This window comes from Myodes glareolus, chromosome 18, assembly GCF_982192425.1.
Source record: "Myodes glareolus chromosome 18, mMyoGla1.1, whole genome shotgun sequence".
NCBI lineage: Eukaryota > Metazoa > Chordata > Mammalia > Rodentia > Cricetidae > Myodes > Myodes glareolus.
This window is the reverse complement of record NC_142043.1, coordinates 39,156,784-39,180,687: the sequence shown is the minus strand read 5'-3', so window position 1 is coordinate 39,180,687 and position 23,904 is coordinate 39,156,784. Positions and strand designations below refer to the sequence as shown.

The window sequence follows — 23,904 nt, the reverse complement described above, 5'->3', positions numbered from 1 at the left end:
CTGGAAAATACTAATATCTGAAGACCACACCTTCCCTAATATCTCTTCCAGCTCAAAAGTATTGCCTTCTTGCCAACGGGTAGCAAATGCTGTGACAACTAATTAAAGGAAAACAATGAGAAAAACGTCACAACTGGTAAAGGACCAAAGGCAAAAAGATCAAACTATCCTCCCTTATCTTTTGAGTCATAAGACGAAACACACTTGTCCATGTGTACATATAACTCACAGGCAAGTTTCCTGGTCCACCTGAAGAAATACAGGGGCACCTAGAACTTAAGAGAGTCAGAGAAATTTGTAGCAACAGGGAGTGTCTGCTGGTGGCCCTCAGAGATGTATGTGATTCAATCAGACGCACGGTGCGTGGTGGAGATGGGCAAAGCAGTAATGGCTCTTTATTAAATCGAATGTCACGGGTCTAGCTATCTGGCATAGGAAGTAACATTTCAGAAATGCTTATGCACTTGTAGATGTTCAGGTAGACATCGAAAGAGTAGGCAGGAGGAGAGATAAAGTGGTTGGTAAAATTGCCAAGCTGAAGTGTGAAGTTCAGGGTCAGGTTTGGAATAATCACCATGAAAAATTCATCTGAAGAATAGTTACTAAACTCCAGGGCCAAACATCACAAACTTCAAATTCAGGGCAGATAAATCCTTTTGTTCATTTCATTGCTAATTAACTGGGACTCTCACATTTCTAATGTTTATTTTTAAATTAACACTCTAATTATAAAAATAGTGTATAAATCAACATTCAAAGATGAACTATAATGTAGATCACATCTATTGATATCGCTGATTAAATATAACAATGTTGCCACAAAGTTTACCTCTCACTTGAGGAATATTACTGTATCTTTGAAAACAGAAGAGTTCGAAAAGAATTAATGCCAAATGTATTCACATTGCAAGGTGACCAAACCTGCCATGGGACCTTTGTCAGTGTCCCAATCTGAAAACTCAAGGAACTGAGTCAAATGACTTCAAAGGTCCGTGACAGTTCTAACTGATTGCTAATTACACATATGTACAGTCTATAGGAATAGGAATTGTTAATCAATCACACATAGTTCTTGACATATGGCATATTTCAGATGGTGGTAACAGAAGGTTCCTATATATTCTAAGAGATGAATTTTTTAGTTCTTTGGTTCTTTTTTCAGCAATGAGTTTTCCTAATGGCTTCCATCATTGCATATCTCCAAATCCAAGCACTGCCCCCTTGATGTCTGTAAGAAAATCAGAAGAACTTGGTAGATTTCTATAATCCTTAGATGTGATTGGCTGTTGTGAGGAGTTAAGGTCTGTGACACACAAAGGCACAAGACAAGTATGTGGCTCATCCTTCAAGTTTGTTTGGAAAGTCATCCTGTTTTATAGGTAGGTGTCCAAGAGCTTCAAAAATGTAAAGTCAATAGCTCTGTTCTCAACTGTAAGAATTTTTGTTTTATGGTGATAGAAGAGAGACTCTGGAAAGACCCAACAGCCTTCGCGTAGTGAACTATTTTCTATGGAGCAAAGGATTGTGGGATTTGTAGTGTTCTCTGCTATGTCTATGCTCGGCTATCCATCTGGACCCGGTTGCTGGTGTCTCCTCCTCGGTCTGCTCTCCAGATTCATACTCCTCATCTACTGCATAGAACAGTGGCTTGGGCCGGATGACGTCCCGCCTGCCCCATCCAGCATGCTCCTCCCAGCTGCTGTTGCTCCGGTAGCTGAAGCTGAGGGCCTTCTCTCCTCTGTGAAAGCTCTTCATCGGGATCATTGCCTGGGTCTGCCGTCTTTCCTGAAGGGACCCTGCTCGCGAGTGTGCTCTGAACATCAAGGGCTGGAGTCCGGGATCGATGCCGTCATCATCTAAGAAGACATCGTGACAAGAATGGAAAGAAAACATGAAATGGGAGTTAAGACTTCATGCCCAGGTGCAAGAAGGCTCAAGACTGCAGCTCCTGCTCTCCGCTTTATGGCTAACGTGACTTTCCCTTTCAACACCACAACCTCAGAGGAACGGGGTGGGCAGCGCTATATGCTTGGTGCTATAAATAAATGGGGATGCGTGGAAACCTGTGTGTCCAGCCAGTCTCCCCAGATGTGTAGCAGAGTAGCCTTTCACACTAACGGATTAATAATAACATAAAGCATTTACTTAAAAAAGTTTTGTCTTCTAAAAAATAAATGCTATACTAGTGGGGGGGGGAGTGGGAAGTCAAATAAGATCCCAGGCAGTGACAGATGCCCCCTGTCAATGGAGTCGATTGCGAGCAGACTGCAGTGGTCCACGATGACAAGGTGGGGCGGTGTGCCTGTCTCTCTCCTTCTCGTTTTGCATATTTTATGCCACTTAATTACCTTAATGGCCCTGAGAGATGTATAAACCCATTGCCCTCAAATCCTATGGAAAATGCCTAAAGTTATTGTTCAAGATGAGGTGACTTTCAGGATGAGACGGCTGGCAAAAGTGAGGTTGGAGCCATTCCCCTGTGTCCTCAGGAGATAGACCAAAACTCACACATGCTCCGGTCTCTCATATAAAACGGCACAGTGTTTGCATATAACCTACATACACCCTACAGTTTCATTTAAGTAATCTCTAAACCACTTAAAGTACCCAATACATTGTAAATGCTAAACAAATGTTTGTTTTATTGCATTTGGGGGGTAATAAGGGTGAGAAAAAAGTCTTCTTAGATGCAGAAGTCAGCTGTACATATCACATGTATGCTGCTAAGGCTGTGTTATGAGGGGCAGGATCACCAGGTATCCATGTGATGCCCCGTTTTTGAGTCATTTCAAGACGTCTCTCCTTTCCTAAAACACAGCACCTTTTCCTCCCCTTCAACGAGGGAGCTTTTTCACAAATGTCATCTATTGTTTCTTCCAAGCTTTAGACTCATGAATTTATTTTTCCCTGACATGTTCTCCTCAGACTTCCAACATTTTCAGGCATTTATTTATAAATCTGAAAATTGTTCTTTCTCCCACATCCTATCCCCCACCCCTAAAAATGCAAAAAGAAAACAAAGCCAAAAGAAGCGACAAGAAATTAATACTGTATGTCTAAAGTCTTGCACTTGACAAAAATATGCATATATTACTAGACACAAGAAAAGTGTAAATACCCTGTTCAGAAATGTTTTTCCAAAATGCAGTCAAATCATCACAGGCAGGTAGCTGGGGGCTGACATAGGGGATGCTCTATTGGAGGTAAGGATAATCTATTTGCTTGTTTTCCTTCCCAATTCCCACTTAACTGGTGCTGAGTGGAGTTTGAACCTCCGTTCCTTCTTCCAGCTCTTTTGGTATTTGTAAGACTCTTTGAGGTGTGGACACTCCCTTCCGTCCATAAACCCTATCTTGTGTTTCTTTCTATCCACTCCTCCAGAGGAAGAACTCTCCGTGAGTGGACAGAGTCTAGCCAGTCTCACGGCCTCCTTCGAGGTTAATGGAAAGTGTAGCTCAAGCTTTTAGAAGAGGCTTGCCAAGTTAAGCTAAATGTAAGTGACTACCTCTGCTCAAAAAGTGAAGGGACGTTCTGTAATAGAGGTGGAGGAGAGAGGATGGGACCTATACTTGGTCTTCCTTCACATGTCTACCTGCAGGTGAGCACCCAGTCCTCTTGTCCCAGCGAAGGACAGTGGTTACCTCTCAGGTAATACCTGAGTATCTTTACCTTCCTCTGGACTAACAGGCTTAACTACCATGGCTAAAAGAGAAACAGGAAAAGTGCTTTTGCTTGGGGCAGGGTGGAGCCAAAGCCTCAGGGGATTAGCTACTTGGTACAATTTGCATTGTTTAGTGATTCACACCCAGAGAGCAATACTTCCTTATCTCTTCACTTTCAAAGGTATATGTGTACACATATATTTTTAAATATCTATTTAATATATATTAAACCATTTCAACCATTTCCCAGTACAGTTCAATGGCACCAAGAGTTTTCCTGCTTCTATGTAATCCTCAACTCCATCCATCTCTAATTCCATTGGTTTAAAGTTGTCTCACATGTAAGAGAGGTTTTAGGGTGAGGATCCCCATAATTATAATAAAACATGAACCCCAAAGGTATAAAATCCTTGAAAGAGTATGCAGATCTCTAAAAACCATCATGGAATTCACAGACATCCTGTCAGGGGCATGCAAATCTTGGCAGGCCTGCAAAAGAACCAGGAAAGACAGTGGATTCACAGTGGTTGGCCAGGCTACCTGGTTGAGGAAGCCATGCCACCCAAGGTCTCCTAGCTAGACTATCTCTCTTCTCCTGGTTTTCAGAAAGAAGGTGATCTCAAACAATCAAACTTTTAGCCACACATCGAGGACTCTCCATTTCATTGTGATTGCTTCCATGGTCTTTGCGGGAGGGGGGTGGTCTGTTTTTCGTTAATTCTTGTTACATACTTATTGCTAAATATGTAAAAACAACCGGCTCAGTCTGGTTAATCTTATTTGTATGTGTATGTTTCAGGGCCGGCCATTTGGTAATGAATAACTAATGGGTGTGTCCTTCCCTATCTGATCTGCTGGTGGTATCCTTGTTCACGTCACGGTGAGGCAGCTGTGCTGGTGAGAAGTACTGAGTGAGACTTTAGGAGTGTAGCTTCTCACATTGACCGTAATCTTTTAAAACTAGCTAAGGGGGGCTGGTAAGTTAAATTTCATTACCCTCGTCTCTCGGATTTCTAGTTCAACCACTCTCATCTGGATGAGATTTAGAACCAATTTGGCATGTAAATAGAAAGGAAAAGCAAACCAGCAAAAACTGCCAGAGATTATAATTTTTCTTCAACTCTGGATTAATTCATGAGAAGTTCCCATTTTGAAGAGTTCTTGTTCTTCCCATGGCTAGTGTTTCCTACATGCGTAGTTGGCTATAAGCCTGTGTAACAGTCTATGGTTCCTGTTCATGTGTGTATCCGTGTCTCATTTCCAGTCAATGCTGTGTCATAGATGAAGGCTTCCAGTACTATTCCTCTGCAAAGGTAACAGCAGAGACAATATAGATGTTTCCTTTCTAATTCCTGTATGTTTTTGCTACAGTTTGTCCCCACAATAAACTCTTGTTAAGCCATAATTATTGAATGTAATGAATTTGGAAGGTATTCAGGAGGAATTGTTCTCAGAACACTGGGCATCGCTCTCTGAACAGGATGTTATTACATAGGAGAGTTCCCTGCCTTGTCTTCTCACGCATGTGCCTGCCCAGTGTTCTCATGGACTGTGGCTGTGTGATGTCATTAGTCATGGGATGACATTTTCATGAAAACTTTACTTGATGTGGGCCGTCGATCTTGTGCTTTTCTGCCTAATGAACCATGAGTCAAGTTAACATCTCTTCTTTATAAATTACTTGGTCTTAGGTGTTCTGTTTAGCAACAGCAACAAAAACCTGCTAAGGGAGTGCATACAGTTTCCAGGCATTGATGGCTTTTACGGAAAATATGCTTGAGATGCTATTTGTTTAAGGAACCTACTAAAGGGTTAGGATAAACGAAACTCGTGAATCCATTGAAGCTGTGGTTGCCCGCACAAGATCAAGCCAAACAATATTCTAGCATACATTGGGGAGGAGTTCATTGGCCTCCACCCACGCTTAGGAACTATAGACAGATGATGGCTTCAGGGTGAGGAAGAATCGCTTTTCTTTAAGATATGACTCCAGTTAGGGCAACTTTGTTCCAGTGGATGCTCCACACCCGGGAATATAGGCATCACAAATTGGAGTTGGTCAATCACTTTAAATAAAAAAGGACATGATATTGGGGGGGGCGGTTGATAGTGGTACGGGACAGGGTATCTGCAAGGAACTAAAGGAAGCAGTGGGACAAATATGATTAAAATATATTGTGTGACATTTGCAAAGAATTCGCAAAGTATCATAAGATAAATGTTAGAGTCCCTTCACCAATTAAAACTGATGAATACATAAATACATTTTCAAATACCAAACAACTCCTACCTTCTGGAATGAAGCACACATTGCAAGGTTTAGTATTTTAAGGGACTGTGTGACTGTTCGCTGTAATTCTTGTTTACACTTGCGCATCCGTCCCCCAAGAACCTGCCTGCTGTCAGCCCTGGGTCAGAATCCTGCAGTATGATGACCATCCCAGAAGAGAGCTGTGACACGTCCTTGTTTTCTATTCACTTAAATGATGAGATTTATCTTGAGTTATTAGACTAAGAAAGAGATTCTAAAACCCATCTGTTCATGTCCCAAGTTTGTGTATCTCTTTTTAATTCCCTTTACTTTTGTTTGTGAAATGCCTTCACAATATCAAATGACGCTAATTACCAGAGTGTCATCAGAAGCAGACAACGAGATTAATGAAACAAAATTACTAGCCCCAAAGCCCTCTTCAGCAGGAAGGAATTTAATGTAAAGGTGGTCGTTCGTTTTGAAGAAGAAGAAGATGTGTTAGAAGGAACAGAGTCATAGCAAACGATCTGAAGGGTATACTTGACTTACTCCATATACAAAGAAAAGGCTCAAGATGGGTTGAAATGTAAATAGATTTGCTCTGTGCAATTGACTAGTATTTTATCATTAAAAATGAGAACTAAATTCCTACCTGTTGAGATGAGAAATCTACCTTCTCTGGGACACTGTCCAATGAACTAGGAAATTTAGGGTTGGCAGGCAGAGGGAGAGGAGACAAAACACTCGCTCATGTTTGATGTAATGTATAGGACAGTAGGATGCTGCTGGGCTTCCAATGAGTCTTTATGTAGGACATTGGCTCTGTGAAGGTCAGTGTAACACAGAGAGAGGCCTACAGAAGGGTATAAATGTTCTGTAGTGATTACACCTGACTCTTTAAAAGTCTGTTTAACTCCTTTCATTGTGTTTTCCCAGTGATGGAGTTGGGTTTGACAAGAAGCCATTTTAAGCAAGAAAGACATAACCAAAAATCCCTTTATTTTAAAGAATAATCATATCTCCTATAATAAATAATTATTTTAAGGTCCTGTGCCTTTAGCTTATTTGACTACCCAAAGTGATTTTTAAGGTTTAAATGAGTATAAAATCGAGTGGCTATCATGGCATATGATTGCATTATATATTACCCTTTTCTAACAAACATCATTTTGATATATATTTAAAACACAGCAAATTTATGAGAAAAATGAGCTTTTTCAATACCTAGGAATCTCGGTTACGTGTTGAATGGGTAACTGTTAATATGACTAAATCACCCCAATAAAAGTTAACCTAATATTTAAATTGCATTGAACACTTACAATGGCCCAAAAGTGATCCTTTTACACATATTTAAGACACCAGCACCAGTGAAGAGATCATGTGACCTGCTAATCATTGCTACTCCCTAAACGGCTGGGAAAATTAAAACAGGATAGTAGCGCATGACAAAATTGTGATGAGTTCAAATTTCTGTGGCCATAAATAAAATCCCGAAATTTATTTGGAAAGGATGCTTTCATTTTTTTGCTCACTCAAGTTTCTACTTAATAGTCCTGATTGTGCCTCTTGGCTCTTGGCCCTCACGTCTCCAAATCTTCACCCTCTGACCCTGCACAGGGGAAACAGCAGCCAAGAGTGGGTTACCTGTGAGTTCAGCAGCCCTTGCTTCTCTCCTTGCTGACAGGGGATTGCTGTAGGGGAAGGAGAGGTAGCGAAAGTTCTTGGTACCCGCCTGTGAGTAACGAGAAGAAGCAAAAGCAGAATGAGCGACTGCGGTTTCAATTGGCACACAGTCAGTGAAGGGAAGGAGGCATTTAATCATTTAATTACATCTTTGGTTTAAAGGAAGCAAAACACTTCTGACCTTAATAGATATTTCCTCTCTCTCTCTCTTAATATCTATTTCCTCTCTCTCTCTCTCTCTCTCTCTCTCTCTCTCTCTCTCTCTCTCGTTGAAAGAACCCTTGTGAACCTTCCAGAGTTACTCTCATAGCCTCGCTCAGGATTAGATTCAAAGTCTGTTCTAGACCTGCTCTCCTTCCAGGAGTCCCTATATGTTGAACAAGATACATGCTCAGTGAGTAAGATGTTTGGGGCTCACTGGTGATGTGAGGAGGAGACTTGGGAGACTAGCAAATACTGCTTCTCAACATCCTGAGAGATGCCTAGAAGCTTTGGTCTGAGGAGGAGTCCTCAGATGTGGGTTCTGGACGTAGACTCAGCTCACGAAACACTTGATGTCACTGATCTACCTTGGCAAGCACCTCCCCACCATACTTCATTCACAGATGCTCAAAGCCCCGAGGTCCTGGATCCAGGGACGGGGGCTGCTTTGGTACGTTGTCCCCTATGACTTTTTCATCTCTCTGGTAGCATGTGAAGTTTGAGTACTTAGTAAGCATTAACAGTGATTTACCCCCAACTAACGAGGCTCTGCCCCGAGGGCAGTCCCAGTTATTAGGTGGCAACTTACACATACTGGCTTTCCCCAGGGCAGACTCTGCCCTTTCCGCATGCTCTCTCTCAAGGTGTTCTGGCGGCGGATGAGAATCTCCTGGGCCTGCTTCTCACTTGTTTGGGGCTTGAGGTTATATTTGTTGTAGGACAGAGTCTGCAGGAAGAGCGTAATAATAGGCAGGTAAGAACTCCAGTGCTACCTGGGCCCCCAGAAGCATCCAGAGACTTCTAGAGCAGGTAGACGGATCTCCTGGGAGAGCTTCGCCCCTAGCATGACTGAGAAAGGCTTGTGTGAGGAAAGCCTGCAAGCAGGCTCTCCACAGGCGTAACTGTGGCTGTGGACAATGCCTTCAGAAATACCTGCAGCGAGCGTATCACTACCTGCACCCCAACGGGAGACCTCCCCCAACTGTGGCTGCCCTGCACACATGTGTTCTTTCCTGGGGCCATTTTTATATTCTAGGCCATCAGAGTTAATGGGTAAGAAAAATATCAAAAGTAAATTTTGGAATTCCCACAAAGTTTCTGCTTTTCATTTCTCTACACACAAGTGCGTGCATGCTCACTGAGGTGAGCGGACAGCAGCCAGCGGGTACTTTCCTGGGATAAATGCAGATGGAAGGGACACGAGAACTAAGGCAGAAACTACTGAGCAATTTGAGGAGAAGGTAGGGAGGACCCCAGGAGACGGTCCATCAATGAGTTTGCTATTGTGTGACTGAAACACAGCATCCAAAGACAGTGAGTATAAGCAAGGAAAGGTGAGACGATTCCTAGGGATAAGAAGTGAAAGTAGACATACATGCTTCCATTTTCTTGTTTCTTATCAAACACAGCAAAAGAAATTAGGCTTTATGGTACATAATATAGTTCATAATAAGCCAGGTGCCTACCGAGCCCCAAGGGGATATGGTTAGTTTCCTGCCTGAATGAAGAGAATATTCCTAACAGAGAGCTGGCTGTGACTTTGTGTGTTTCATTAGACTTCACTTTACTGTGTTCTGCTGAATGTGGACCCAGGTTGCCGATAGGTGATTTTCACTCTCTATCAATGAAATCAATATTCCTCAAACAGGAAGCCACCAAGAAGGAACTTTTCAGGTCAAAGGAAGAATGAAAAGCCCACTGACTCTGCTCCACCTAGCAGCTCCTTATCCACCACTTTGGACAAGCCCATTGCTCTGACGATTTGTGGGGAGGGGAGAGAAGAACCGTGAATACAATTTGACATGAGGTTCTTGTCCATCTTCTATAAAGATGGATCAAACTTAAGTACATTTAATAAGCTTATATATTCCTACACCCCAGATTACATTTAATACAATATTCATTTAATACAAAATACATTTAATATAATATACATTATATATATATATATATATGTAGGAATATATATATTCCTACATCCGAGATCAGGAAGCTTTACTTTAAGTAAAGCTTTTTTACTTTAATAGTGCAAAATTTGCACTATTTTGCCTGATAAACCGTTGTCCATGTCAATTTGGCCTTCTGCAGAGAGCACAGGAGTTTCTACACACACAGTGTACTAAGCTATTGTCTTTCTGTCCGTTTTAGAAGGAATCAGTGCCTGGATGAAGCTGGTTCATTCTCACTAAGCCTTGAGCTCTGCTGGAGAAAGAAGGCTTCACTATGTACCTAGACTGTGCACATGCTCGGTGTGTGCAAGCTATAACAACACAGAACAGAATTAGAGTATATTACTCTCTTCCTTTGAAAGTCCGTAGAAACTTGGAGAGCAACAGAGGGCCTGTGCTGAGGCTTGTTCTATGGTAAGTTTAAGGTGTGCCTTTCTGTCTCCATTCCACTGTGTCGCAGTTTCCTCTGTGCTTGTACCACTGGAAACCTCCAGAAGTTAGTCCTTCACCTCCCCGCCCATATAGATTCAATCCTCAACATGCTAAGAGGAAGTATTTTAAAAATATGTGTCCAGAGTCCCAGTGGGACCAGCTCAGGTTCATATCAACTATAACTTAGGATCCACCTAGAATCTTACCATATGCCCTGCCCCAAAGCGACTGCTAAGTCCCTAAGACAAACTCTATTAAAACATGCAGTGATAAATGTCTCCAACCATCTGTCTTGCACCTCTTGTCCAGACTTGAGGACCACAGATGACTTCAACACAAGCTCTACATCAATCCTTCAAACTGTCGACTGTTCACTATTTAAGCAGTGGGTGTTCAATTGCTCAGGGTAACATTTTCAGGAAAGATTTTCCTTTGAAAGAGTAGAAGACTTTCTCAACCCTACAAATGCTAGAGGTGGGTGGACGAACAGGTGTGTTGTCAGGTTTTGGTGAACTTGACCCAAATTGGAGCCATATGGAAAAAGGGATTGCATTTATTATAATGCCTGCAATCAAGGGTTTGTGGACATTTTCTTGATTCCTGACTGATGTGGGAGGAACCTAGCCCACTGTGGGCCATGCCATCCCTGAACAGGTGGTTCTGGGTGGTATAAGAAAGATAAGAAAGCAAATTGTGGAAGCCAGGGGAAGTGAGCCAGGAACCAAAGCTCCTCCATGGTTCCTGCTCCGCTTGGTTTAGTTCTTGCCCTGACATCCCTCAGTGATGGGCTATCAGTGGGAAATGTAAACCAAATAAACCCTTTCTTTCGGAGTTACTTTTGGTCACAGTGTTTGTCAAACTAGAATAATAGGGAACGGGGACTGGTGAATTCTATTTTCAATGAGTTGAACATAGAGGCGACCAGGTCCCCGCAGCCTATCACTGCACTCAGCCCATTGATCCTATTCTGATTTGACTCCACTTGACACTTCGCAATAAATCCATGAATGAAAAGTGGCCGATGTACTCGAATTTGGAAAAACCAGGAAGGAAGAGTGACGTTACCTAGTTTAGAAGAGAGAACGCCGAAGACCAAATGAGAGAAGACCACGGTTATCTGTGTGTCTACAGTCAGGGAATGAAAGAGAATGTGGGCAATGAATCATTTCAGAACATATTAGAGTTTCAGGGCTCCAGCCTCCTTCCCTGTATCCTTAAGGTGGGGAAAATATCTAGTACCAGGTACTCAGTGGGCCTGGCTCTCCTTCAGCTAGCCATTCTTCCCACCAGGAAGTTCTTATTTACATAGGAAAGGTGAAATGTGATAGTCTTGCTAGAACAGTTTTACTTGGAATGATTTGAAAGTCACTGAAATTTACCCTGAGAATATTGACACAGAGCTGAGCTATATATTCTTCGGCCTTTTCTTTCTCTGACACAAGCTCCTTAATCGTCATCCTTCCTGACCCAGAAGCACAGAGAGCACTGACCTTCACTGGCTGTGTGAGTCCACAGTGCTGGAAAGAACACTGGCTAGGTGCTCAGCAGAAACGCCTAACTTACATTCACTGTATCACCTTGAATAAATCCAACCATTGAGATTGCTAACCCCAACATTTACTAGAAAACAAATAGCTTTGACTAGATGATTTCTTAATCCAAAGCATCATCTTTGGCATACCCAAACCAAACATCCTCACAAGAGACATACTTAATCACAGCAAGAAATAGAATGGACCAACGAGTCATCGAACTTGAAAAGTCTTCTGTAGGAATGACGCTGGTTTAACTGTCATTAACTCAGAGTCTCTGAAGATCCCTCTGCTAAACTCTAATGAAGAAAGGATCCAGATCAAAGCACCAAGGCACCTGGCTTCCAGCATTGTAGCTTCATGATTCTAATCCAATAAGTGATGTTTGTTGACTTTTATCATAGTGGACCCCACTGGATATCTCGAGGGACAACAGGATCCTGGTGCCATGTTTTTCTGTACACTACAGGAGGATGGCTGTATCTGTCTTCCCTTGGAGGACAGAGAGATCGGTGGGTTCTGAAAGCTCTGGCTACAGGGCTGGGGCAGCCTGACCCCTAGAGCCAGCAACTGGATTTGCATTTCTTCTCAAGCCCCTGGTGCCAACCTGGCAGCTGACAGCTAGCTCTCTGTTCTCCAAACCCAGCAGGCCAGCTGCTTGAGAGGACACTGTGAACAAAACCAGGCTTCTGAAGAATGGCAGAAGCAGAGCAAGGCAGGGCAGGGCAGGGGGCAGCGCAGAGGGCCCATGCTTACTCTTTGTCGAACTTGGTACATGTTTCTTGTCAGAATGTCTCGCATGGACTCCACGTCTTCAGGGGAAAGCCGCTTGGTTCCCTGTATCCTCTCGGGCCTGGAAACACCATTGGGGAAGAGAAAAACCATTATTTTTCTCCTTGGCCAAGGAGTGCCATGAAGATACAATGGGCTTTGCCCTGTCCTACCCTGAAGGAATCCCTAAATTCCAGGATCATATTTGCCCATAATCATCCCTACCACCTTAGCAAATCAATTTCAAGTCCAAACATAAGTTTTGATTCAAAGATTTAAAAACATGGTCTCTCTTCCAGTTTCCGTGTGCTTATTATTGCAACCCATTTTTCAAGGGAGGGTTAAGGCCATAAGCACCAACTAATTTATAAACTACAATAAAAATCAATTATTTGGAAGTGATGCCATAAAATACAATCCCAAAATTTTACTGTTCAATGTAATAGAAATAAAAGCGATCAAAAGTTTGGGTTTTCTTTGTTAGTTCTCTGTTCGGTGTTATGTGGATGGACAGCAAACAGTTCAGAGCCCAATATCATCCCCCACTACTACATTTTGTGCCTCACTGGAATGGTGGGTTATGGAGGTTACATGAGGAAAGGAAGCTTTCTGGGAATTTTGCCTTTAGAGGTCTGCTGTGGTGAGTTTGAATTGTCGGCTTGAAATCTAGAGTTGCCTGAGAAGAAGGTGTTAATAAGGGATTGCCTAGGTCGGGTTGGCCTGTAGACAAAGCTGTGGAAGATTGTCCTGACTGCCTTAACTGATGTAGGAGGACTCAGACCTAGGAAGTTCCATTGCCCGGCTCGGGGTCCTGGGCTGTGTAAGAGTAGACAAAGGTGGCTGAGCACTGAGCATGTCTGCATTCTCTCTCTTTCTATCTCTCCCCCCCTCTCTGTCTCTCTCTCTCTCTCTCCTGATTTGACTGTGGTGTGACTGGTTGTTTCAGGTTCCTGCACTGAATTCCCCCAATGATGAACTATAATCTAGAACTATGAATTATAACGAGCACCTTCGCCCTGCCTTGCGTTGTAACAGGATTTATTATTATTATTATTATTATTATTACTTTTATTATCATTATTATTGTTTTGCTTTGTTTGGTTTGTTTTTGCTTTTATCACGGAAACAATAACTAAATTGAAACAGGGCCTTATCTTTGGTTAAGGAATAATTGAGAAATAGGACTCACGCTTTATAAACAGAATTAAACGATTTGTACCACGGAGGCCACCCCAGCTAAGGCACTGGGCGCCCAAAGAGTTTAAAACTTAGCCTCAGGGCCAAGCTAGCGATCAATGCCCAATTGTCCCCTGAGATTTCGAAGCTAAGATGTTGCTATGACAAGAATTCCCATGTGACAGATGTATTTGATTGCAATCTAGTAGCAGTAATTGAGAAAACCTTTTTATTACACTGGAAATAGACATTTAGTCTAGAACATAGGTCTATGAAAGCTCAGCCCTCCTTTCAGCACAGTCACCTTTCCCAGCATCATGCTGTAGCCCACAGAGCTTTTGCTTTTCTACTCTCTGCTCATTTCTTGGAAGCACAAAGGCACCAAAGCCTTCAGTATCTCCTTCTCATATGGTCAGGATAATTGGTCACAGGGACAAACCAGTAAATTCAATACAGGTTACACTTAAAGCACTCTCCCAAAAATTTCATAGCCATTTGACAATAAAGGTGGTTTGGATATAATGTGCAATTGATGAAATAAAGGGATTTTATATGGGGTATCATGGGTTACAAGGACTTTAGTTAGCAGCTGCTCTCTGCAGAATGACTGACGTCCTCTTCTACACGATGACTAAAATCAGAGTTTCTCTGTCTTACATTGCAAATGTCACTTATACTGATATTAGGTGCCACCCTCGATGATCTATGTAAATGTAATTGTACTAATGTCCTCCAAATGAAATTTACCCTGATTTAGGTATGCCGGTTCACACAATCTGAACACATTCTGTCATTATGGTGTGTGTATGTATGTGTATGTGTGTGTGTGTGTTTGGGTAATGGATTACTAAACAGAAACACCAGCTAGTCAGACATTTTTATGTTCTGCGTCCATATAAAACAAATAGGAAAACCACTGATAAAGGAGACGACAGGTGAAACTTGAGAGAGCGGCAGAGCTGACTTGGCATTCTCCAGGAAAGATCAGGCTTAATTAAAGTCCTCTTGGGTTGCCGGCTAGAGTGAATACCACACAACTCTCAAAGCTGTGCCTCTCCCTGACTCACACCAAGAAATGGCAGCTACAGTTCTACAAAATCACTAGGTAACCTGAACACTAGATACCTGGAGTGGTCTTTACGTCACTTCATGGACACAGCTGTCCCTGGAATACTCACATCCCAGCCGCAAGAAAGACACAATCCTTAGAAGACAATATTGCCGGGAATCCTTAGGAGCAGCGATTCAGAGGGTAAACACAGCTCTTGTCTCTGGAGCATTCATATATTACAGGTAAAGGGGATCTCTACTGCTAACATCAACCAGGAAAATCTAAATCCAATTGCATCTGTACACAATACTTACATTTCCCATAAATTCTCTCCTTCTTCCTTACCTCCTTCCATCCTTTCATGAGATGCTATACTAATGTAAAGACACTTGAAGTGAATTATGAAACCTAGCAAACACTATATTCACATCATAGTAAGAATACCCCAAGAGCAACAACTACTATGCCCTAATTCTTTGAGAAGGATACATCTTTCAGTATCAAAGTCATGCAGTATTCCTCAGGAGTTACTTCATCTGCATGGCTGCATGCAATATTCCTCAACAGTTACTCTGTCTATATGGCTGGATGCAGCATTCCCCATCAGTTATTTTATATACATGGCTGCATACAGCATTCTTCATCAGTTGTGCTGTCTACAAAGCTGCATGCAGTATTCCCCATTAGTTACTCTGTCTACATGGCTGCATACAGTATTCCCCATAAGTTACTCTGTCTACATGGCTGCATGCAGTATTCCCCATTAGTTACTCTGTCTACATGGCTGCATACATTACTCCCAAACAGTTACTCTTTTTCTACATGGCTGCATGCAGTATTCCCCATAAGTTACTCTGTCTACATGGCTGCATACAGTACTCCCAATCAGTTACTCTGTCTACATGGCTGCATGCAGTATTCCCCATTAGTTACTCTGTCTACATGGCTGCATACAGTACTCCCAAACAGTTACTCTTTTTCTACATGGCTGCATGCAGTATTCCCCACCAGTTATCCTGTCTGTTTGACTAGCTGTCTTGCATCTTTTTCAAAGGCCATTTAGATGTCCATATCTACATGAGCGAAGTATGGTTTACAGGACACACAACATTCAGTCATGGAATTTACATCAGAAACTATATCCCACAGTCTCCTGTCAGAAAATAAATTTAAGATCTTAATCCCACCAATGTGAAATTGATTAAAATAATTCTTGAATTACAATAAATTTACCTAAATATCAAAACAAACAAACAAACCAAGGGACTGGAGTAGGGACTTGGCAATTAAGAGAACATACTACTTTTTCAAGAGAACTTAGTACAGCTCCCAGCCCTCACATTGACTCCAAGGGGATCAGAGGCCTCTGGTCTCCATGGCACCTGCCCTCAGGCACACAGGACCACATACAGACACATAATTTTAAAAAAGAACATGACACACTCAAACGCTTGAGAGTTTAGAAATAAAATGATTTGAGATGACAGAATTGTAACTAGTTATTCATAGTCGTTTTAATACCTGTAACACTAATCTCTATAAAATTAGTCTACTTATCTGAGGTAAGATTTTGAGAAGCTCAGCTGGCTTTGAACTTATTCTCTTTCTACCTCCAGTTCCCAAGTGCAAAGATGACAAGCTCCATCACCACACCCAGTGGATGCTGGGAATCAAACTCAGCGCCTCATGTATGCCAGGCAGGCACTATAGTAACTGAGATATATCTTCAGTCCTAACAAAATTGTAAGAAGAAAACTGTTTTATGTTTACTTAGCTGTCATGTATGTGTGTAGTGGCGTTTCAGCTGTATTTTAATAAATAAAAACTGTCTGGAGATCTGAGAGTAAAACAGTCCCTCTGCTCAGCCTTACAGACCAGGTTATGGTAACACACACCTTTAATCTCAGTAGCCACAATGACACACACCTTTAATCCCAGCAGCATACTAGTTGCCATAGAAACCGGGTGGTGCATGCCTTTAATGACACTGGTGCATGCCTTTAATCCCAGCCCTAGAGAGGAGTATAAGACAGGGAAGACAGCTCTCAGATGCAGTCTCATTCTGAGATTCCAGGAGGCAGGATTGCCCTTTCAGACTGAGGTCGAAGTAAGAGCCAGCGGCTGGCTGTTTTGCTTTTTGGATCTTCAGGCTGAACTCCAATTTCTGAGCCTGAGTTTTTGCTAATCGTGCTTCATGTGTGTGGATTCGTGTGTTGGTGTACAAGTGCAACAGTGCACATGAGAGCTGAGGGACGACTTGTAAGAGGTGGTTCATTTCTTCCACCACGTGGGTCCAGGGTATCAAACTCAAGTTGTCAGGCTTGACAGAGGGAGCACTCACACAAACCCATAAGCTTCTTTGCAGCCCTTATCATTCTGAGCCAGTGGCCTTTCATAACCTCCAACAGATTACCCGTCCTGTGTGGGGGGAGCAGATCTACATTGGAAGTAACACGAGAAATGCCTATTCCAGCTCTCCCATAGGGTGGGTTGGGGATTCGAATAAGTACTACCGTGAAATATTATACCATGATGATAGCGGTGGAATTCCACAGAACCAACGTGCTCCGAGCTGTACCAGAGTCAGCCCAGACAGTAGCTTTCTCCTGAAGGTCCAAGAGCTTGGAAATTAGACTATTGTGTCTAACGACTGCTTAAAGTCATAAAGAAAAAACTATATGTGTATGTGGCTGAATTCATCCCATGCTGAATCCTGAGAGGCGCCTGAGTACACGGGTCTTTTTCCTATTATTGTATGAAGGTTTGGTTTGTGTTTTGTTTTTTGTTTTAGAAACTGGCCCACTTTGATCTCAGGAGAGGAATTCCTTTTTTCTTGGTGCCCTACAGACTTCTACTGAGATCAAATGAATGTAAGTTAAATACTAAAATTAAACTGACCACTGACGTTAACAAAATCTCTCCCACTTCAGTTAACTTATTTGATTGGGCTATATGAGGTGGAAAGAACTCTTACCTGTAACACTCTTAAGAATCTTGGATCATTGTCTGAAGAAATGATTGACTCAAAGGGAGCAGGGGAGCGTGCCAAATAAAACTGGTTTAAAAACTCCCTAGTGGTTGGATTTGAAGCAGTTGCTTACGGCTGATACATTGTGATGTTATACAGACGTTAAAAATACGTTTTAGCCCAACAGACTGAAACATAGATGAGATCCTAGTCTGAGATAAGAGAAAAGCACCCTGGCATTCCTAGACAAAGTGCTCACACAAGTAGCAAGCAAACTCATGGAGGAAGTTTCTAGTGGTTTGGTCTGTCTGGAACTGTCCAGCCCTCCTCTGCCTCTGCAGTAACTGCAGTTCCTCCTTTGATGAGTAGGCCACACAGCAGGAGACCACACGAGACACCCTTCTACAGTCACATCCATTCCTACTCTGTATTAGACTGCACTGTGCGATCTTGTATATTAATGGCATGCCGTGTCCACGCCATACCTAGAAGGGCAGCTTCACAGCATTTAGCACACATGCTAGGGGCCTCACAAGCAGGACATGACCTAAGTAACACACAAGATGTAAGGGACAGCCAGAAACTTTGGACAAAGGTAAGATCGGAGTGTGTTATCTTAGAAAGTGAAATGAACGCAAAGAGAGAAACTTCGATGGATAAAACAAGAAAATGTCCAAGGAGAGCAGAATCAGCATGCCCAATTTGTCCAGTCACCCCCAGCTCCACTGCGGCTCTGGACAGCACTACCAGTAAATATTTGTTAGCACAATTCCCATTTTAGCAGCAGGCGTCTCCTTTTAGTTACATAATAGTCGGCACAACACAAACAAACAAACCACGGGAAACAATCCCAAGGATAGAGAAGGCACAGAGCTTTCTGTTTAGGCCGGGTGCCTTCAGGGACACTTGTTTACCTCCTCTCTGGCCTTGTAGGAAGGTGCTGGTGCTTCTGGTTCATTAGCAGGTGAGGGGGGAAGGTGTTACCTATGAGATAACACTCAGCCGGTTTGTGACAGTCCCATTGGTACCTATTCTTAGCTCTGTTCTCAACTCACTTTCCTGATGTGGCGACATCATTGAAGCTTGTGATCAGGTGTCATTATCCGAAGATGACAGGATGGAGGGGCTGGCGTGTCCTTTCCCCAAATACATGCTGTCATTAATTTTTGCAAATTATACTTTGCTTAGGAGAAAGCTGGGCTTCTTGGGGAGTTAATTCTTGAAATACTGAAGGAGCTTTTGTAACATGTCTGACGATTAAAAGAGTTTTTAGAAATATCTATCCAGCTCTGGGGAATACTGGTTACGAGGTGGTGGAAGACACTCAGCAAATAAGGCCTGTCCTTCTGCCTTGCCTTCACACCGAATCTGTATGTTCTCCTTTTCACTTGAAAGCCAGTCACTTTCTGGTCGTGCTCCAAGCTGGTCTCACAGATTTCAGACAAAGCTCACATACAGACTCTTTCTATCGCAAACACCTCTTTAATTTTAAAAGGCCGTCAGCTGCCACACCTCTTCCTACCAGCTCGTCTCCTCCCTGCCTCTGTTTAGGTGAAGTCCTCAAAGGTCCATGTGTAAAAGCTTGGTCTCTAGGGTGGAGGTCTTGGGAGGTCTCTCCAGGCCTTTAAATGGTGTGCCCTAGTGAGAAGCTTTTAAGTCATCGGAAGTGTGATCTCAAAGGGGATTCCAGGACTCATTTTAATCCTTCCTTCCCCCCCTTGATTAAGGACATCCACCTTCACTGGGTTACATGCTTCTTTCACTCTGTTGTTATCAAAGAACCATAGACTTGACCTTAGATTTGAACCTCCAGACTTCTGAGCTCCAACAAACCTCCCTGTACTTTTACAAGTAACCTGCTTCATCCATTCCATGGTAGTGATGCAGGAGGACTGGTTCATCTCCCAGATCCAAGTCAGTATCCCTGACATCTACCACCTCTTCCAATGGAAGATAGGAAGAGAAAGACAGCTCACGCAAAATGCAACAGTCGAAGGAACAGAACCAAGGGAACAGAGCTTGTAGGAGAGAAATGTTATAAAATCTCCTGCCGTTCTACGTCTTTGCCTAGAAGATGCCAAGTCACGTAAAGAAGGCAACTTGTTTAAAAAGTACTTTCCCCAACTGGTGAAACATGTCAAGCTGGAAGCAAAGCATGAAATGTCAAGAACGAGACGATGTTATTTTATCATTCCCTCCTCCTCTAAAGCCCATGTTATAATGGTTTGGTCCCCAGATCATGGCACTGTTGGAAATGGGGGACCTTTCTGAGATATTATCAAAGGGGAGAGTTTCAGGCCATTGAGGACCTGCTGTTGAGTGAGACATTGAAACATCCAGCTTCTCCATGAGGTGAATGTTTTGCCCTCACAGTGACCATAATATGCCACCTCATTGCAGGTCCAAAACCATCCACCAGTCATGAACTGAGCCACTGGCCTCCTAGTGTGAGCCAAAATAAGCCTTTCCCCTTTCTAAGCATTTGTTACAGTAAGGAAGGTTAACTGCCACACTCCTCTTTCCGCCTCCTCCCTTCTGCTACTTTTCTCAAATGGAACCACCCCTTAACCCTGAAATTCAGATATTGAAAGTCTGAGCCAGCAGTTCTCAACCTGTGGGTGGCGACCCCCTGGCGAGTCACATATCAGATGTTTTCATTATAATTCATAAGGGTAGCAAAATTGCAGTTACGAAGTAACAATGAAATATTTTTATAGTTGGGGATCCCCATGACGTAAGGAACAGTACTAAAGGGGTGCAGTGTTAGGAAGGTTGAGAACCACTGATCCAGATCAAAAGGCAGATGGAACTCACTGATAGGGTGTGGGGAGAGCGGCAGAGGTCAGTATCCCCGTCTCTACCATCTCGATGGCCTGCTTCATCTCAAGCTTCTTATACAAAGAAACGATGCTTGACTTCGGCAAATTCCTCCGGATTAGAATTTTCCGTAAGTATCTATGATCAAACTTCTTGAACCTAAACATTAAAACCAACATCTCCATGTGTATTGTGGAAGTACAGATTTGTCTCTAAACAACTGACAACTGAAATTCCATTCTGAAAAATGTCAAGTGCCTTAAATTCATCACATTTGAACACGTTTTCTCTTTTAAAAAAAATCATAGTATTTATGCATTTAAACAAAAAAGAATGGCCTAGTGGCCTGGATACAATGAAATCACCTAAACAAAAAGAAAGGGACAAGATGCAATCAGGGCAGAAAGTGTGCACAAGAGGTGGGGGAATGGCCCTACTCAGTTCTAACTGTAAGACAAGAATTGAAGTGGCTGAGGCTTTTAAATAAGCTTTGTCTACTAAAGGCTCCTAACAACAGCTGCTTCTCTTTCAGTAGGTTTAGCCAGAACCCTGCAACTTTGAATTGACTGCCAATTAGAGCAGTTTTGCCTCATTGTGTTGCAGATCACTTTGAATCTTGCCAACTAAGGAAAAGAACTACCCACTACCCCCATCAAACATCTCAGCAATCTGAATAAAGGAGAGTTAGCTGACTACTGTTGTAAACATCTGGTCAACCCATTAGTCTAAGCTATACACTTGCAGTGATGCCTTGGGAGCTTGTCTAGAGTCGCAATTTTCAATGCTTCTAATCATTTCACATTCAAAGAGGAGTTTTCTGCCTGCTTTGGTTTTTTTGGTAGGGAAACACAGCTTCCTGGAATGCTGGCTCATTGTTTAGTGTTTAATTCCCTGGACCGTAAGGTCAACAAACACCATCAGTTAAGTCCTCTCTGTGTATGGAAGACTGACCTCCAGAGCGTTGTCATCCTTTTAGCTTAGATCCATAAGTTCTTTACAAGGAGGTCACTCCTTGACCATCTGTGCTTGGTCATGATATGCTATATGATTCCTCCTCAATGCTCTGTAATGCTCCCCCTGCCCTAAACCTGTCTTCACAATGCACTTGACATTTCTCTTCTGTGTCCGTCTTGACCTTGTACTTGCCAGCTCCTGTGACTGCCATTGCCCTGACCTCGTTAACCACTTAGGTCTGTTGATGTGCCAGGTCATTCCTCCCGTGTTGGCTCTCTCCTGCCTCCCTCCCATCCTCTCTATTGGCTTCTCCCTGACTTCATCTGCTCCTCCCTTTCCTCATCAGCTCCATCAGATCGAGAGTTCTGAGTCCTCTGTTCAGTTTGTCCTCACATCTTTGATAAAAATCTCACATATGCCCATAATGTAGCTGCTAACTACTTGCCGATGACTTACCATCTGTCTCCAGCCACATTTCTCCAGTTTGAGAATAAAAGAATCCATTCAGAAATGTGGGATGTGGTGAGCAAAAAGGCTTAGGCGTTTCAGAAGAATTGCTATTTATGAATGAATTTTAGAGGTTTCCAAGTAGAGTTTCTTAGGGCCCTTAAAGAGTCACTAAACTCATCCCCAATTAAATGAACTTGAGTATCGCATGGTTGAGCTACTGTTGTAAGGGGACGGGCACTGTCTTTGTTTCCAACTTAAATATGACTTCCTACTTTCCGTTTACTGCCTGTGCTAGTCCTCTACAAAGCAACCTGCCCCACCTCTACAGCTTCCTCCTGACACCTCCCATCTTCCATGCTAGGTACACCCAGCTGTTTCTCGTATAGTAAATTCTGGGTCCTCCATCTTCCTGGCTCCCTTTACCTCAAGGCGTCATCCTCTAGAAGCCGTTATTAGGCAATGAAACCCTAGCCTACTTACTTGTCTCTCACTTGGTAGTGACTCCATTGCCCACATACATCTTCAATCCCAGCCTTCAGATGATCCATCAGCTGCCAAACCAAACATAGTAAAGTATGAACTCAGAAGGTGCGCACACACTCACACACACACCTATACACCTATAGACTTTGGAGACTACGGAAGGCTTTAATTTGTTTAAACATAACCTCTTTCCTAAAACTCTGGTCATTTCATAGAATTTGTAATGCTTCTCATAGTAATTTCTTCTTTTTGTGACTGAAAGATTCTGAAGATAAATTTCTTGATAATTTCCCCAGAATAGAATGATAACAGTGTACCTGGCACTTGGTTTGAATAAGACTTTTCTAGGGAGATCTAGAAATTTCTCATTATTGAAATCATATGGATGCAAAGCATAAAGATTAACTACTACTTTTATTTTCATTGTGAAAAGAAAATCTCATGTCTAATTTGCATAGTTTCCCAAATATAATTCTTCAGATGCACTACTATAGTAATAATCATACTTGTCCATATTCCTCATTTTTTCACATCAGACAGAGAGTAAAGGAGGCAATGTTAGAAATACCCACTCTTCATACTTATAAACCAATATAAGATCTTCATCTTCATTTTAAGATTCAATCCTTTAGTCTAGAAATCTACAGTTTAAAACAAAAGTCAATTATACCATGTTTGTTTTGTTTGTAATAATTTATAAGAATTTTGGTGGCAATATAATCTTAAAATCCTATAAATAGATCTATAAATAATTAAAAATTATCCAGGTTTGTGACAGTTTCTGTTTTATTTTGAAAACATAAAAAATGCAAATTGGTGACTTAAACCTTTAATTGATCTATTGTCTTCTAATGATAGTAATAAAACAGTTTTTGAGGTAGGCTCTCTGTGTGTAGATCGGACTGGCCTTAAGCTCACAGAGACCCACCAGCAAGAGTAAACAAGTCTCGGCCTTTCCAGTGGCACTGGGAAGAAAGAGTTGAAGTCTCCTGACATGTACACAGTCTCCTGGAGGCTGGAGACAACCAGCAGAAGTAATTCATCGGAAAGGACAGGGCTAACTTACCCGAATGTGAAGCTCTTCATTGATGGATTCTTTTTTATTGGTCTTTCTGACATCCAGGTACCTGACCAGTGGGCCAATTGTGATTCCCTGGATCACAAATAACAAAATCAAGGGATTTGCTGAGGTAAATCATGTTACTATAGAGAACAATTCTATCATCAAAATTATGAAACGCCCAATTTGTATGTGTTTATTTCTATTTTCTATGGGATTAAATGAATCAAAATTACTTTAATTCCTAGTTCTTCTATACACTCCAACAAAATATATGTTATAGTCTATTGCAATACAGTGTTTTGGTGTCTTTAAATAAATCTTCTTTACCTCATGAAGACATAACTTCAGCTAAAACAAAATATTGTGTTATCAAGTACCAGTTGTTACCATACTTTCCATGATAAACAGAATAACACTTGTTCACGCCTTACCTGGGAACATCTTGATCAATATGTTTT

General features: G+C 42.2%; 1 protein-coding gene across 4 annotated transcripts in view; it reads right to left on the bottom strand.

Moving 5' to 3' along the window:
- Positions 1–364: 364 nt before the first annotated feature.
- Slc9a4 (solute carrier family 9 member A4) overlaps positions 365–23,904 on the bottom strand; it is a 50,432-nt gene continuing 26,892 nt past the window's right edge. The window contains exons 6-12 of one of the 4 annotated variants that reach the window (XM_085679620.2): positions 23,450–23,536; positions 22,381–22,451; positions 20,495–20,655; positions 12,470–12,579; positions 8,390–8,527; positions 7,561–7,648; positions 365–1,856 (exon numbers count right to left, since the gene is read on the bottom strand). In XM_085679620.2, the coding sequence (XP_085535746.1) occupies positions 1,501–1,856; positions 7,561–7,648; positions 8,390–8,527; positions 12,470–12,579; positions 20,495–20,655; positions 22,381–22,451; positions 23,450–23,536 (1,011 nt within the window). In that variant the 3' untranslated portion in view covers positions 365–1,500. Of the gene's footprint in view, positions 1,857–7,560; positions 7,649–8,389; positions 8,528–12,469; positions 12,580–20,493; positions 20,656–22,380; positions 22,452–23,449; positions 23,537–23,904 lie in introns of all 4 variants that reach the window. The other 3 variants (XM_048430206.3, XM_048430207.3, XM_085679621.2) reach the window with 3 other exon arrangements.